This window comes from Bison bison, unplaced genomic scaffold (genome assembly GCF_000754665.1).
Source record: "Bison bison bison isolate TAMUID 2011002044 unplaced genomic scaffold, Bison_UMD1.0 scf7180017864465, whole genome shotgun sequence".
Classification (NCBI taxonomy): domain Eukaryota; kingdom Metazoa; phylum Chordata; class Mammalia; order Artiodactyla; family Bovidae; genus Bison; species Bison bison.
This window is the reverse complement of record NW_011495026.1, coordinates 3,328,011-3,341,621: the sequence shown is the minus strand read 5'-3', so window position 1 is coordinate 3,341,621 and position 13,611 is coordinate 3,328,011. Positions and strand designations below refer to the sequence as shown.

The 13,611-nt window shown below is 43.3% G+C and overlaps 1 protein-coding gene and 1 long non-coding RNA gene across 5 annotated transcripts in view; one reads left to right on the top strand and one right to left on the bottom strand.

Moving 5' to 3' along the window:
* JADE1 (jade family PHD finger 1) overlaps positions 1-10,608 on the top strand; it is a 57,147-nt gene extending 46,539 nt beyond the window's left edge. For all 4 annotated transcript variants that reach the window (XM_010860235.1, XM_010860236.1, XM_010860237.1 and 1 more), the window contains exons 10-11: positions 2,732-2,849; positions 6,194-10,608. In XM_010860235.1, the coding sequence (XP_010858537.1) occupies positions 2,732-2,849; positions 6,194-7,104 (1,029 nt within the window). In that variant the 3' untranslated portion in view covers positions 7,105-10,608. The remainder of the gene's footprint in view (positions 1-2,731; positions 2,850-6,193) is intronic.
* LOC105003209 lies at positions 8,887-13,298 on the bottom strand. Its single transcript, XR_827084.1, has 2 exons — positions 12,716-13,298; positions 8,887-10,245 (listed from the first exon to the last, which is right to left on the bottom strand). It is a non-coding gene; the product is annotated as an uncharacterized LOC105003209 (long non-coding RNA).
* Positions 13,299-13,611: the final 313 nt, after the last annotated feature.

Sequence of the window (13,611 nt, the reverse complement as noted above, 5' to 3'; positions counted from 1 at the left end):
TGGGGGGGTTGCCATGCCAAGTTGCCAAGGCTGCCACTTCACTGGTGGGATCGCTCTTCCCCCAGACATTGTCTTCTGAAGGAAGCACTAAACATGAATTCAGCAGCAAAAGGGGTACTTTCTCAGATAAGGATATGCCACCTCTGCACTGGGGCATCGAAAACAGCAGGTCCTGGGGGGCCGTTCTGCCCAACTTTCGGTGGGATGGTCACTTGACATTCTGATAGCGGCTGCAGTTGTCCGGGAGCATAAAAGGCAAGTTAAGTTCTAGTGTTGCAAGCAGTGTTTGGGATTCAAGAAAACTTGAGATCATTGTTGGGTTCCCGAGGGCAGTGGTTCTCAGAGCGTGGCCCTCAGCCTGCAGCAATGTGACCTGCTGACCTTCGGACCCCACCTCTGACTGTGGAAATTCTGGGTGTGGAGGCCAGCATTCTGTATTTTAGGGCCCTTTCATGTTTGGGAACCTTGGCTTTGTGTCTTGGGTTTGACACGGTATGGTAGATCTGGTTTTGGGTGCCACCTCGCTGGCGATTGGGAGAAGATGGAGGGGAAGGAAGTCAGGTCTAGCAGGGCACAGAAAGGCCAGGCAGGGTGTGTCTTGACAGAGCCTCAGTTCAGTTGGATATACGGGGGCTGCTGATGGAAGTTGCCCTTCACGGGGTGTTTTGTGCATAAGGGAGGTGAGGTTTAGGGCACTCAACTATTCTGTGGCCACCCAGGTCTAGGTTATTCAGAGGCTGATTTTTCCAATAGAAAACCCTGGGGTCATAGTTAGATGTCTCTTCTCAGATCATGGGGAATGGAAGTGTGGTTTTCCCACTTAGCAGCCAGGGTGGACATCTTTCCTGGGAGAAGTGGTTGCAGACGCCGAAGTTCAAGTTCTCTGTCTTTTCTATTTCCTTGACCATTTTAAGGAAAGAGATGTATCTCTGTTGTACATCTGACTTAAATAGAGAGTAACCTTGTCCACTCCTGTCAGAGAATTTACCTTTCCTAGCTCCACAAGTTGGGTCCCCTGCCTTAATGTAAAAATCACTCTCCATTTGTTTTTCAGTAATTAATGAGTCTGTAATAAGGATCTAGGTTTGACTCCTTCCTCTTTTTGAGCTTCTACTCTTAATCTCCTTTGGGTGGAATATTTGTAAAGAAAATCTCACACACTGGCTACCTCCATCCCCAAACTGATCAGAATTCTTAAAAAAGAACACCTACTTACTGGCCTGGCGGGGAGAGGGTGAGGCTGTCAGAATGTGTTTTAACCAGGGTGAATGACACTGAAACTATTTACTCTGAGATAGGAAGGCTGATTTTCTTCGCAATTATTTTTATTAACAAGTGTCAGAAAATTCCTAAACAGTGAATCATTTGGGAACAAAAGAAGCCTGACTTGGTGTTCCTGCTGTTGGCCTGGAAATTACACCATTTATGATGTGTAAAATGCAAACGTGAAAGCCAGCTGACCTTGTGTCCTTTCGCAAAGGAGGCTGTCTTTAACACCGCTGGGGAAGAGCAGATGGAATTGCTGCTAGGCTTCTTTAGGGGCGGTGTCCGAACATAAGCCAAAATTCAGGGTCATGTGTGTCTTGTTGCCACTTGCTGCTGAAAGATGAGTGACCTTTGAGAAGGTGACGGGATGGGACTGCCCAAGTGGTGGGAGAGTATAGTTGTGCCTTTGGTGTAGGAGCTGATCGGGATACCGAGACACTTCTCAGTCTTGCCACTGAGCTTTCTGGGAAGGTATTGTTCACATCTTGAAGACAGGTTTAATTGTGCATCTGGTGTGTTGCGTTTGACATTTGTGTTTCCAGGCCCATGCAGACTGATTGGGTTTACCAATAAGTGTTAGGACTGAAGAGATTTAAGGGAGTTTATTGACTAAGTCATTAAATTTTGACTCTATTGACTGACCACAGGTGGCTTTGAAAGCGGGGAACAAATTCGTGTTGATTAGCTAGTGTAGGTTAATGAGGATATGCGTGCAGCCCCCAGTGGTTGCGCATCAGATGCCAAGTGGAGCTCGTAGCGCTGGGCTCTCTGTTACTGACAGATGGATCAGGAAGCAGGCAGTGTCAGTGATGCAGAGAGCTGGCCTTAAGATGCTGATGTAGCAAATCTGAGGCAAAGCAAGGACCCGCCCTAGGTGTTTGCTCTGTAGGAACAAATTAGCTACTTGTAAACTCCAAGGTATTTGAGAGAGCTCAGTGTCCAGTTGATGGAACTTCACTTGGATTCTTGGTGACCACTTGGCGTTCTCGTGGGCCCCATGCAGGAACGCTTTTTTGGGGGGCTCTTTCCTCTAATGGCCCTTGACCCTGTGCTTGCCTAGTTGCATCTTCAGAAGATGCTTAATAAAGTGCAACCAAGGTGGCTTCTGAACTGCTCTAAAGCTTCTGACAATAGAATTCATGGGAGGATAAGCCGAGTCCTTTGGCAAGAGCTGGTATGCCTGGCCTTGCACACCATTGGGCATCTCTCTGCTGGGATGAGCCGACGGCCAGGCCGTTGGCCTGGTTTGGTGTTGGGGGCATGGCTCCCTCCTACAAGCCCTTTCTCTGGTGGTACTTAGCATCACAAAGGGAGGTCAGATTCCATAAAACGTTTATATTTTGATTTCAAAAGTCAGTCAAGGACCTAGTGGGATACATTTTTTCCCCCTCAGGTTAAAAAAAAAAAAAAAAGTACTGTTATAATGTATATTGCTTACTTAGAATCTTTATTCTCTACGTTCCAGGTTCGGAACCTCACTTACATGGTGACCCGCAGGGAAAAGATTAAACGATCTGTGTGCAAAGTCCAGGAACAGATATTCAATCTTTACACTAAGCTTTTGGAGCAAGAAAGAGTTTCAGGTATGCATTAAGCCCTGGTAGGTCAAACAGCAGGGCAGGGGTTTGTTAGCCTTAACACTCTGCAGGGGGAAAAACATGCTAGTGTCTTTTCAATTTTCTTTTTTACTCTAGAAGAATCAAAGGGAAGGCTTTTGCTGTTGAGGGAAATCTCAGGCATTTGAGGCACTGTGGTCTAGGGGACGGGGCCACGGCTTCAGCCTCATATGGGTTAAATCCTGTATTCCCTACTTATATGCCCAGCACAAGTGAGTCTAAAGTTTTCTGAGTCTCTTCCATTTCCTCACACATAATGTTGGGATGAGATCTCCAGCTCCCTCCTGGGAAGTAGTGAGACTCAAAAAGCAACTTATGTATTGTAAAGCACTTGATAAATGTACAGAGTCTCGGGGATACCTAAAAAGATGTATTGGTTATCTAGCCTTTGGGTCTACCTGTAACATATGGTAAATATATCTAAGATTGGGTACTCAATGCACATATCCACGTTTAGATAATATTTACAGTGGATTCTTTCGGTGTAATTGAAATTTTGAATATTTTTGAGATTCAGCACAAAGTATTTAGTGCTGCCTATTTTTGCATTTCTCTGGCAAAGAAAAAAACTAAGGGATGGACTTCCTTCCCTTTGGAGAGCACTTAAGTGACTTTGAGATCAAGTGCATAGTGGGACAGGTTGTTGGACCTCTCTAAAGTCTGTCCATCTGTAAGAGTTTTGGTCCAGCATTTTGGCCTCTGAAGGCCTTGAAGGGCTAACGTTCTGTGCTCACAAGCCCCAGAAGGCAGGTGTTATAAGGATTTCAGAGGAGGAGGAAGAGTGCCGAGTGTGTAGAGACCTACCCGCTAGTAGGTAGGTCTTGGGAGCGGGTGTCTGCTTGTCTTTGCACGACTTTCCTTGTGCACAGTCAACGGGCTTACTCTAACCTTCTGCTTTTGTGGCTCTTTACATATACTATGAAACATGGACTGAACAAAGAAATAATAACCTATTATGTTGACAAAACCATCTGGATATATGTGACCAGAAGTAACTGGTCAGCTGAACAAAGAGGAGAAAAAGCTTGGCAAGTTTTAAAAGATATCCTTGTTTTGATGCCATTAACTTATTTAATAATATCATCCTAGATAATTTCCTTTGCAAGAGTAAATATTCCCCAAATCTGTCAAGGTTATATCAATAGCTAGACTTGTGAGTTCAGTTGTAAAATTTTTGAAATAAATTTTTTCAGGTACAGTATCGTAAATATTGGGTTGGCCAAAAAGTTTGTATTTTTTTTTCATAAGATGGTACAGAAAAACCCAAAAGAACTTTTTGGCCAACCCAGTACCAGCAGTCTGATTCATCAAAGTGAACTTATGTCTCTTCATTATTCCTACTTGAATGCAAATAAAAGAGGGGGCTCTCCCTTCGTGTCCACCTGGCTGGCGTGGAGCACTCTCCTCCAGCAGCAGAGGCCCGGGATCGCCAGTGCAGCTGTGCCCACGGAGTTCTGCCCCTGGAGGGCTTTCTCTGACTTGCTAGGTCCTTATGTCATGAGTGATCACTGATGAGTGAGTTTGCCTTCGAAAATAAGTTGTGAAAGGAAGCTGTAAAGAATACTTTCATCTGATTCTCCTTGAGTCATTTCTTACAGATATCGTAGGGCATTTTTGTTGTTTGTTTGTGTTTCATGGCAGTGTTTCTTTGGTAAGTGGTTGAGCCTCTGAAGGTTACGCAGTGTTCTGTGTAACAGCTGTGATGTGGGCCTGTGTTCCCAAGTCCCCCTGCTGTTCCACAACAGGAATGGGGTGCGGGGTCCTCCTACCCCCAGTACGTGCCAGGTTGACTGGTTGGAAGCCATGCCCCAGGGAGTGAAGTGGGAGCCCCTTAGGATGCCTTTTTCCTTTTTCCAGTTTTAGACTTTCAGTTGTGTTCTTACTTGTGCCTCACCTGATCTACCTTTTAAGACAGAGGATTCCAGATGAGGCAGAGCAGATGGCCGTGACTTGAATGTGTCCCTAAGGTCCATGTTGATGCTGTCCGTGATTCTAGGATGGGCAGGGCCGTTCTGCTTGGGTGAGTGTCCTCAGTGGGGACAGTGCTTGTGGGAGTCATGAAGCCGAGGCTCCTCAGAGGCCTGGATCCCGAGTCACGATGGAAATCAGAGGACAGTACCTCTTACCTTTTTATTTTCCCACAGCGGGTGACTGAGTAAAAGAAATAGAAATGTGGTGTGAAGGTTGACCCTAAGTTTGGTTACTGAGAAAGCGGGCATTTCTGAAACAGCAGATTGGAAACCCCCTCCCCTGTGGTTGTGGTGATTCTCCGTTTAGAGTCGCTAGCTCATTCTGTCTACACGTGGTGTCCATTCCTGCCCAGCAGTAGGTTCACATGGGCTCCTGTGCTACTCTGGACGAAACCTCATTTCCTGGTGGCTCATGGCTCAGAGAACATGACAACTGTTTTGAGGCTCTGGAGGCTTCTGCAAGGACATGGTCCTTCTGATGAACTCTAGTATGTTATGGATTTACCCAGTATTTTTCAAACCGAGGATAACAGTTTGTTACCAGGTTGTGAGATGCATTTTAGCAGGTCAGCACCAGCATTAAAATATGTGAAACAACAGAAAATGTCGGAGTGCACGTCAGGTGATGAAGGCTAATATGGTTGCATGAAAAGTGCACTTTTACTGGGTTATGATTGTGCAACTTAGTTCTTAATGTGATTTGCATAAAAAGTGCTTGAAAAACACCAATTTAACTTATCCTTGTTTAGATGATAATCAGTTTAATTTCACAAGTGTGTTGTACATATAATGAGTAAACATATGTACTCTGTGTCAAGAATGATTTTTAAACACCTTCCTTTATTCATTTCACAATGTATGTGTATTTATCCTCACTCGAGCCCTGGGTGGGATAGATAATTTGCAGAAAGCAGCGTAACAGCTCCACTCCCTGCCCCTGTGGGTGTGCTGCTCCCAGGTGGCGGGCCAGGCAGGTGCTGAGACCGGGGGGGGGTGGTGGAGGCAATGCTTACTTGACCACGGAAAGATTCTGCAGTAAATCACATACGAGAATCAGATCAGTTATTTTGTTTGAAGGCAAGTGTATTCCTTGAAAAGGCAGTTTCATGAAAAAAATTATGTGAACTTAAGCTGTTTTAGAAAAGAGCATCTAGAGCATGCAGATTCTCAAGGCAGGTAGTATCTTTACTATAAAAACCAAATTTTTACAAACTGGGTGATTGTATGTTGTACTGTTGGGTGGGAAGTCTGCATTAGTGGGCCATGCTAAGGGGTCTAAAATTTTATTCTTCTGGATTTGCTTCTGCTGCAATTTCTTTTTTTGTGGTTTTATGTTCACAGGTGTGCCTTCTTCCTCTTGCTCCTCCTCCTCACTGGAAAACATGCTTCTGTTTAACAGTCCTTCTGTGGGCCCTGATGCTCCCAAGATAGAGGACTTGAAGTGGCATTCTGCGTTCTTCAGGAAGCAAATGGGTACTTCCTTGGTTCACTCGCTGAAAAAGCCCCACAAGCGAGATCCATTGCAGAACAGCCCTGGGAGCGAAGGCAAAACCCAGCTAAAACAGCCAGACCTGGGGGGCAGAAGGGAGGGGACGGTGGGCCCAGAGAGCTTTCTGAGTTTTGAAAAGACGTTTGCAGAAGCACGGCTCGTATCAGCACAACAGAAAAACGGTGTGGTGATGCCAGACCACGGGAACAGGAGAGACCATCGTTTTCAGTGTGACCTCAGCAAGGGGGACGTAAAGGACAGACCTTTGAAACAGAGTCACAAGCCTCTGAGGTCCACAGACGTGTCCCAGAGGCACGTGGACCATGCCAGAGCTGCCGCCTCCCCTGGCGCGGGGCAGTCGGCGCCGGGCACGAGGAAGGAGGTGGTGCCCAAGTGCAACGGCTCCCTGATCAGAGTGAACTATAACCAGTCTGCAGTCAAAGTGCCTACGACACCGGCCAGCCCAGTGAAGAACTGGGGAGGATTCCGGATTCCAAAGAAGGGGGAACGGCAGCAGCAGGGAGAGGCCCCAGAGGCGGCCTGCCACCAGCACTCAGACTACTCCTACCTGGGCCTAGGCCGAGTTCCAGCCAAGGAGAGGGCAAAAAGCAAACTGAAAGCTGACAACGAGAATGACGGGTATGTCCCTGACGTAGAGATGAGTGACTCGGAGAGCGAGGCCTCCGAGAAGAAGTGCATCCACGCCAGCAGCTCTATCAGCAGGAGGACAGACATCATCAGGAGAAGCATTCTGGCCTCTTGATGAAACGGGCACGATGGTGCAGGAGGCGAGAGCTCTGACACAGGGGAACGAGCGGAAACCCATCACTCCTGAGCTACACAAATACATTTACTTGCAATTCTGATTGGAATTTTTTTTCAGTCATTTATAAATCATTGTTGTGAGAAGTGTGTTATTTGCAACTTGTTGAGGAAACACAAGAGTAGATTGTAACCATAAGACACTGCTAAGACTAGAGGCTGAATTAACACTACAATAAGAATGGATGAAGTAAGTTTCTCAAGAGGGCTAGGCTGAACTAAGCCTCATGAGTGCTTACTGCCCTCTGTATCCTTCCCAAAGCACAAACTCTTAGTTACCTGCATATATGGAATCAGAGATGGTTCTTGAGGAAACCCTCACGTATCATTTAGTAGCCCATAAAACTTATTTTCTAGGACTGTGGTGATCTTGAAATCATATTTATACTTTGGCCCACGGACTGTTTTGTTGCATTGTAGTATACAGGCAGTAGCTCTGAAGCTTCAGTAATTCTAGGGAATTCATGTGTAAATAAAGCAGATAAGGGAAGAGAAAAGTTTTTAAAAGGCCATTACCGGAAGATCTGAAGGGACAGGGTAGAGCTGCCTGAGCTTGGAGATTTAGGGTGAATGGAAGCAGCCAGGTCCTGCTGCCGGCAGCTCTCGACTGTGTTCTGGATAGAGGGCAGGCGGAGAGCGACGTGTCACAGGGCTCCATCCATGAGAAAGGACAGTTGAGGTCCCGTCCTTACCAGTCCTCTCAACATTTCTCTTCCCTACCCATTGCCTTCTGGGCTAGCTTGGGATTCCGCTGGCCTTTGGCAATACCTGGCCACCTGGCTTCCAACAACGCAATGGCTGTTCAAGTTTAAGCAATGACTTCCAGACTCTGGTGACTCGTGTTTCCAGAGAGGAGCACTAGTGCGTACGCTGGGGAGTCCGGCCTTCCAACACGAATGGGTTCCTTGGGAGAAAAAAAGGAAAATGGAAAAAAAACCCAAAATAGGTTATATTTTAAAAATAATAGAAAGGCAATAAGTTGCGATAACCTCTTAACCCTTGACCAAGTTTATACAGGAAAGAGATTGAAGTGTAACAGGTTTTCTGGAGTCAGAGTTCTAAGCTCTAATTCGTAACTTGGACTTTCTGATTGCAAATGGCAATAACTAGTAAGTTATCAGCAATAAATTTAGCATTAAATTTGAGTACAATGTTCTGTTTTTGCACTCACTGCAGTGCGTTTTGTATTAAGACAGTGGATAGTGTTAAGGTCCTGTTAATTTTCTTTGGAATTCAATGTAGTTGTGAATCAAACTTAAGGAAAATTTAAGTAGCAGTGAGATTTAGAATTATGGGCACTTGGAACAAGCCCAACTTCCCCTAAATTATCCCTTAGTTTGTTAATACCAGTACTCAGATTCCTGATTCATTTATACATTTATTTCCATGTGGCAGGGACATTCTGATACTTAATGAGTAATGCTTTGAGTTCTGTAGTAGTTACCTTTCAAGTCTTCCAGATGACTGTCAACAAGGAAAAAAGGCTTATTGAATTCCATCTTGCTATGCAAGTTTTATCAGATGATCAAATAGTAGATCTGATACATCCCCATTGTATGTATGACATTTTCAAACCAAGTCTTAACTTTTCAAATACATTTTAGTAACTGATTCAGGGGAGGGGAAAGAATGACCCAGGTTTTTAGACTGACTATTTTTGAGCTATGGGGCTCATTTTTCAAAGAATGTTGTCCAGATAAACTGTTGCTACAGATATTAGAAGTTTCTTATGAATCCAAGTTGTACATTAACTCAGCATAATTTAAAAATCAGATCTTTTTTTTTTTTTTCTTTGCATAAGAGCAAGAAACCTTTTGCTGGATACAGAAGAAGGTGGACTCTTTACAGTTCTTTTTTGACTACAGCAACAGCTCTGGGTGAGAGTAGAGTATATAGAGGGATAATCTGTCAAGCCATAGAAAGAAAATCTAAATTCTAGTAAGTCTATGACCTCTCACCGTTTATAAGAGGTACCAGATTCATTTGCACTATTAGGAATGCTAGTTTTGTGCAAAAATAATGCCTTACCTGTTTTTTCCCCACATTTAGGTTGAAAAGCTTTCAAACGTTCCAAGTTATGCTGAACCAAAAAGAAAACAAAACAAAAATAAAAAACCCCACACAAAAACAAAACACACAAACACAAAAAAGCCCACACCTTTTATTCCTGCTTTGAAATGCAAATGGTACAGTTTCTCTGACAGTGTAATGACAGCTCTGTAAGTCAGTTTCGCGTCCTGCTGGGAACTCTGTATGAGGTTATGAGCGGCAACTAACCCAACCTGCCCACTTGCACTCTGAGTATGGAACCATTTGCTCTTCTTTTCTTCTTTTTTTAAAGCTTTATCTTTCCGTGTGCATCCTGACCAAGAAATATCTTTGATTATGATCAATGTATTATGTCAAAAATGTAGGCTAGTTAAACTTTTGTAAAGTTGCCTGGAATGTCATTTGTTAGGTTATAAACACAAAATCTAAATGAAGGGTTATATGTGTTGTGTACAAATCTTAATTATTTTGAAATGGACAAACTTGTCATTACATTTGTAACCTTGTACAGAGGATTTTTCACTATGTGCCTAGCTTGGTGTCCATTCAGCTAAAATTGGGTTAAAAAAAAAAGGTGCATGAAGAGTTAAAAATCAGAATTAAAAACAAAAGTATATGTAGAGATGACTATTTTATATTACACGGCCCAATCCTGTATTTATTTCTACCCCCTTTTTGAAAGTATTTATAAAACTAGTTGAGGACAGCTGTATTTTTTTGTTGAACTATTTAGTAGAATTTGTGCCTTTTTGTCTGTATGTGAATAAATGCTGTACATTTTGCAATACATTTTAAAGCGTCATTTGAAATCTAGTTTTGCTGAATATTTAGATACACATGTACACACTGTCCCATGTGATGGCGCGTGTCGCTGTCTCACTGGCAGGAAGACTGCTGGGTACAAGACAAGACTGGATGAGCACGGGTTCACTGAGCTGCTTTCTGGTTCAGCTTTGATGGTGAGACCCCGACAAATCATGGCCTGATCTTGGTGTCCCCTCGCCGGACTTCTTTCCAGAATACAAGGTTGGATCTGAAAACAACCAGTTGAAGCAACTTAGTCAGGTTGGAGAGACCTGGGTTTAAAGGCTAAACTGTAGTTTACCAGCCATGTGACCTTTGCCAAGTCACCTAGTAATTATAAGCCTCAGTTTTCCCTTCTGTAGAAAGAAGAGTGACATCCTTCCATCGTCTTGGGTTTGCTCTGGTATTTGAAGAAAGCTCATGGAGCATCTCATAGAAAGCAAGCAGTAGGCAGTTAGTAAATGTTTGGCTGTCATGTTTATGATTAAGAAACTTATTTCTCCAACATAATGTTGACTGGTAAGTCTTCTGAGGCAAAAAAATACATGTTACTCCTGAAAGACAGGGAGACTATTAAAAATTATTTTTCAAAGAATGGTTTCATTAAATGCATCATTTTGATCACAGAATTCCACAATATTAGGGCAAAAAGAGATACCTCCATGCTTTACAAAGAAGATCACAGCATTAATTAGGCACTGGCAGAACTGGGCCAACCCCAGTTCTGGTTTTCTAGTCCGGTGTTCTCCCTGCCGGAAAGTCTTTACTCAACCTCTACATGGAGGCATCAGCATGTAATACAATGCACCTCTGTGCTGGGAACAGCAAAAGAGGTGCGGGTTACACAGAGATTAACTCTCATATATTGCGATGAACAGGAGCCACAGCAGGGTGGTGGTACCATTCCTAGTTTCAACTTTTGTAAAACTGGCCACTGGTGTTTTCTCTTTTAATAACATGAATTGGTGTTCATCAATTCGGCTAAAAGCTTGTTTATTTCTCCTTGTTCCTCCTTAGTGACTATTTACTTCCATGTTGCTTGCTCTGAGTAAGACCCCAGAGAGAAATAACTGATTCTTCCTACAAGGTCTTCAAGTTGAATAACCACAATAGTTCCCAAGGGAAATTAAGTCCCCCAGAGCCAAAGGAAGGGTCTCTGCTGGCAGTTGTGCAACACGTGATGGGAAACGTGGCGTCAGGGACCGTGTTCGTGGTTTTACCCAGATCACTTAGCAAACAACAGCTAACTGAGACATTCGCCATCTGCAGCAAACTTGGCAATGAACTTCCAGGTCGAAATCTTCAGTGTGATTTCCCTCCAATGTTCAGAGCTGCGTCTGATGATGAACCCTGGTCTGGGGCAGGCCAGACCTTTGACTGAAAAAGGGTAAAATCAAGTGTGTCATCTGCTTCCTTGACACTGACCGTCCCTGGGCTGCCGAGTGGCATCGCCGCAGTCCAGCCTTTCCTGAGTTCTAGTGCACTGCTTGTCGGGCACTTCCTCTTTGACGTGTGCAGGTGCTTGAGATTCAGGAACTCATCCTTTTACTATACCCTGCCTTAACAGAATGCCATCCAGGCCTGGAACCTACGTGTATCTCTCCAACTCCTGGAGCCAAATGGTGATCTCGGTATACATATTATACAGTATCTCTTTAGTGTTTCTTGCTTCTTCTTTCCCACTATCTGTTGCCGTATAGTTCAATGGCATTTCTTGCCTGGATTATTGCAGCAGCCTCTATCTGGTTTCCTTGATTCAAGTCTTGCTCCTCCCAGTTAGCTTCAGCCTTGCCATCTCCATAGTGATAACTTCCACAATAATAACTGACTCTGTCATGCCACGAAGTCATCAGAGAACCTCCAGACTCCTGCAGATGGTTACCCACGGCTTATCAAACGACAGAAGCACTGCTGGGCATTTTATGCGTGTTACTTTATTTAAAGCTCACAGCATGACGGACAGGGATTAAGCAGCGTGCTCAAGGTCGGTAGGGGGTAGAACCAAGCGTCTCCAGTCTCCAGCCCCAGGACCCTGCTGCCTCAGAATAAAGAGAGCATTCACATAGCCTAGTTTGTGTGTTTTTGAGTACACTAAGAATTTTATATGTGAACTTCAATGAATTTCTATAAAGAAAAGCTAATTATCTTGGTTTAAAATACTATGTTAATGTTCTGGTTGAATGACTATGAACACAACATGATATATTTGGCTTGTGGTCAGTTAGTCCCTACCTTCTAGGAAGAATGGGATTACTTTAGTGTCCTATACATTTGTAGGACACACACGTGCACACATTTACAGATAAAAAGTATATGCATATATGATCAAAAAAACAACACTCTATCAGGAATGCAAAGGATAATTTTCTCTATGTCCTGACACATTACTTGGAAAGTTAAAGAGAATCACCTAAAATCACACTGTTTCTTGACAGTGACTCTGCAATTAGAACTGTTTTAAAAACTTAGATTGACGCTATGCAAATCAGTATTTTTGTGACATAAAGTATATAATCTAGTTAGCTTTCATAAATAAGTCAAGTAATGCCAAATTAAATAGCAAAGGTAAAAGAAAAAAGTATACTATCCTTCCTAACGTATCACTGATGTATCCCGATATTCTCACTACTACTTGGCTTATATAGTCTGAGTCTTAAATACGACATTTATTAATTATGGGTTAAGTATGGTTATTTTACCTGTTAATCTGGCTGATGATTCTGATTTCTGGATTAGAACCATGTGAGACACTTTCTTCACAAAGCAGATCTTTTCTCTGGTGTTTTCCCTCCTCCGTGTAGTCTTTCCTCCTTTTCTTGCTCATTTTGGCTCTGCTTCAGCTTTACACTTTGAATTGTTTCTCTTTTTCATATGAAATGCTGGTGGGCATATCTTTGCCTCAAATAGTCCCAGATACTCAAAGTAAGTAAGTACCTTTCAAACACCATGCTTTAAAATACCATGCTTATTTTGACTCAGGAAATCATACAATATTGTATCAACCACTTTATAATTGCTAAACACAATTTAACATACATTTATTATTTTTTGGTAGATATCTGGTAAATATTTTTTTTTTGGTGAAATTGTTACCACCTATGAAAAGAAATCTGTCAGTATGTTTTTGAATCTGTCTCCTAAAGCAAAGGAAATAAACCAAACATAAACAAATGGGACCTAATTAAACTTAAACACTTTTGCACAGCAAAGGAAACCCTAAATGAAAGCAACCTACTGCATGGCAGAGAATATTTGCAAATGGCATGGCCAACAACACAGTTCAAAAGCATCAGTTCTTTGGCATCAGCCTTCTTTATGGTCCCACTCTCCCAGTTAATGCTTTTGACTGTGATGTTGGAGAAGACTCTGTCCCTTGGACAGCAAGGAGATCAAACCAGTCCATCCTAAAGGAAATCAACCCTGAATATTCACTGGAAGGACTGATGCTGAAGCTGAAGCTCCAATACTTTGGCCACTTGACGTGAAAAGCTGACTCAGACCTTGATGTGAAGAGCTGAAAAAGACCCTGATGCCGGGAAAGACTGAAGGCAGGAGAAGGGGATGACAGAGGACGATATGGTTGGATGGCATCACT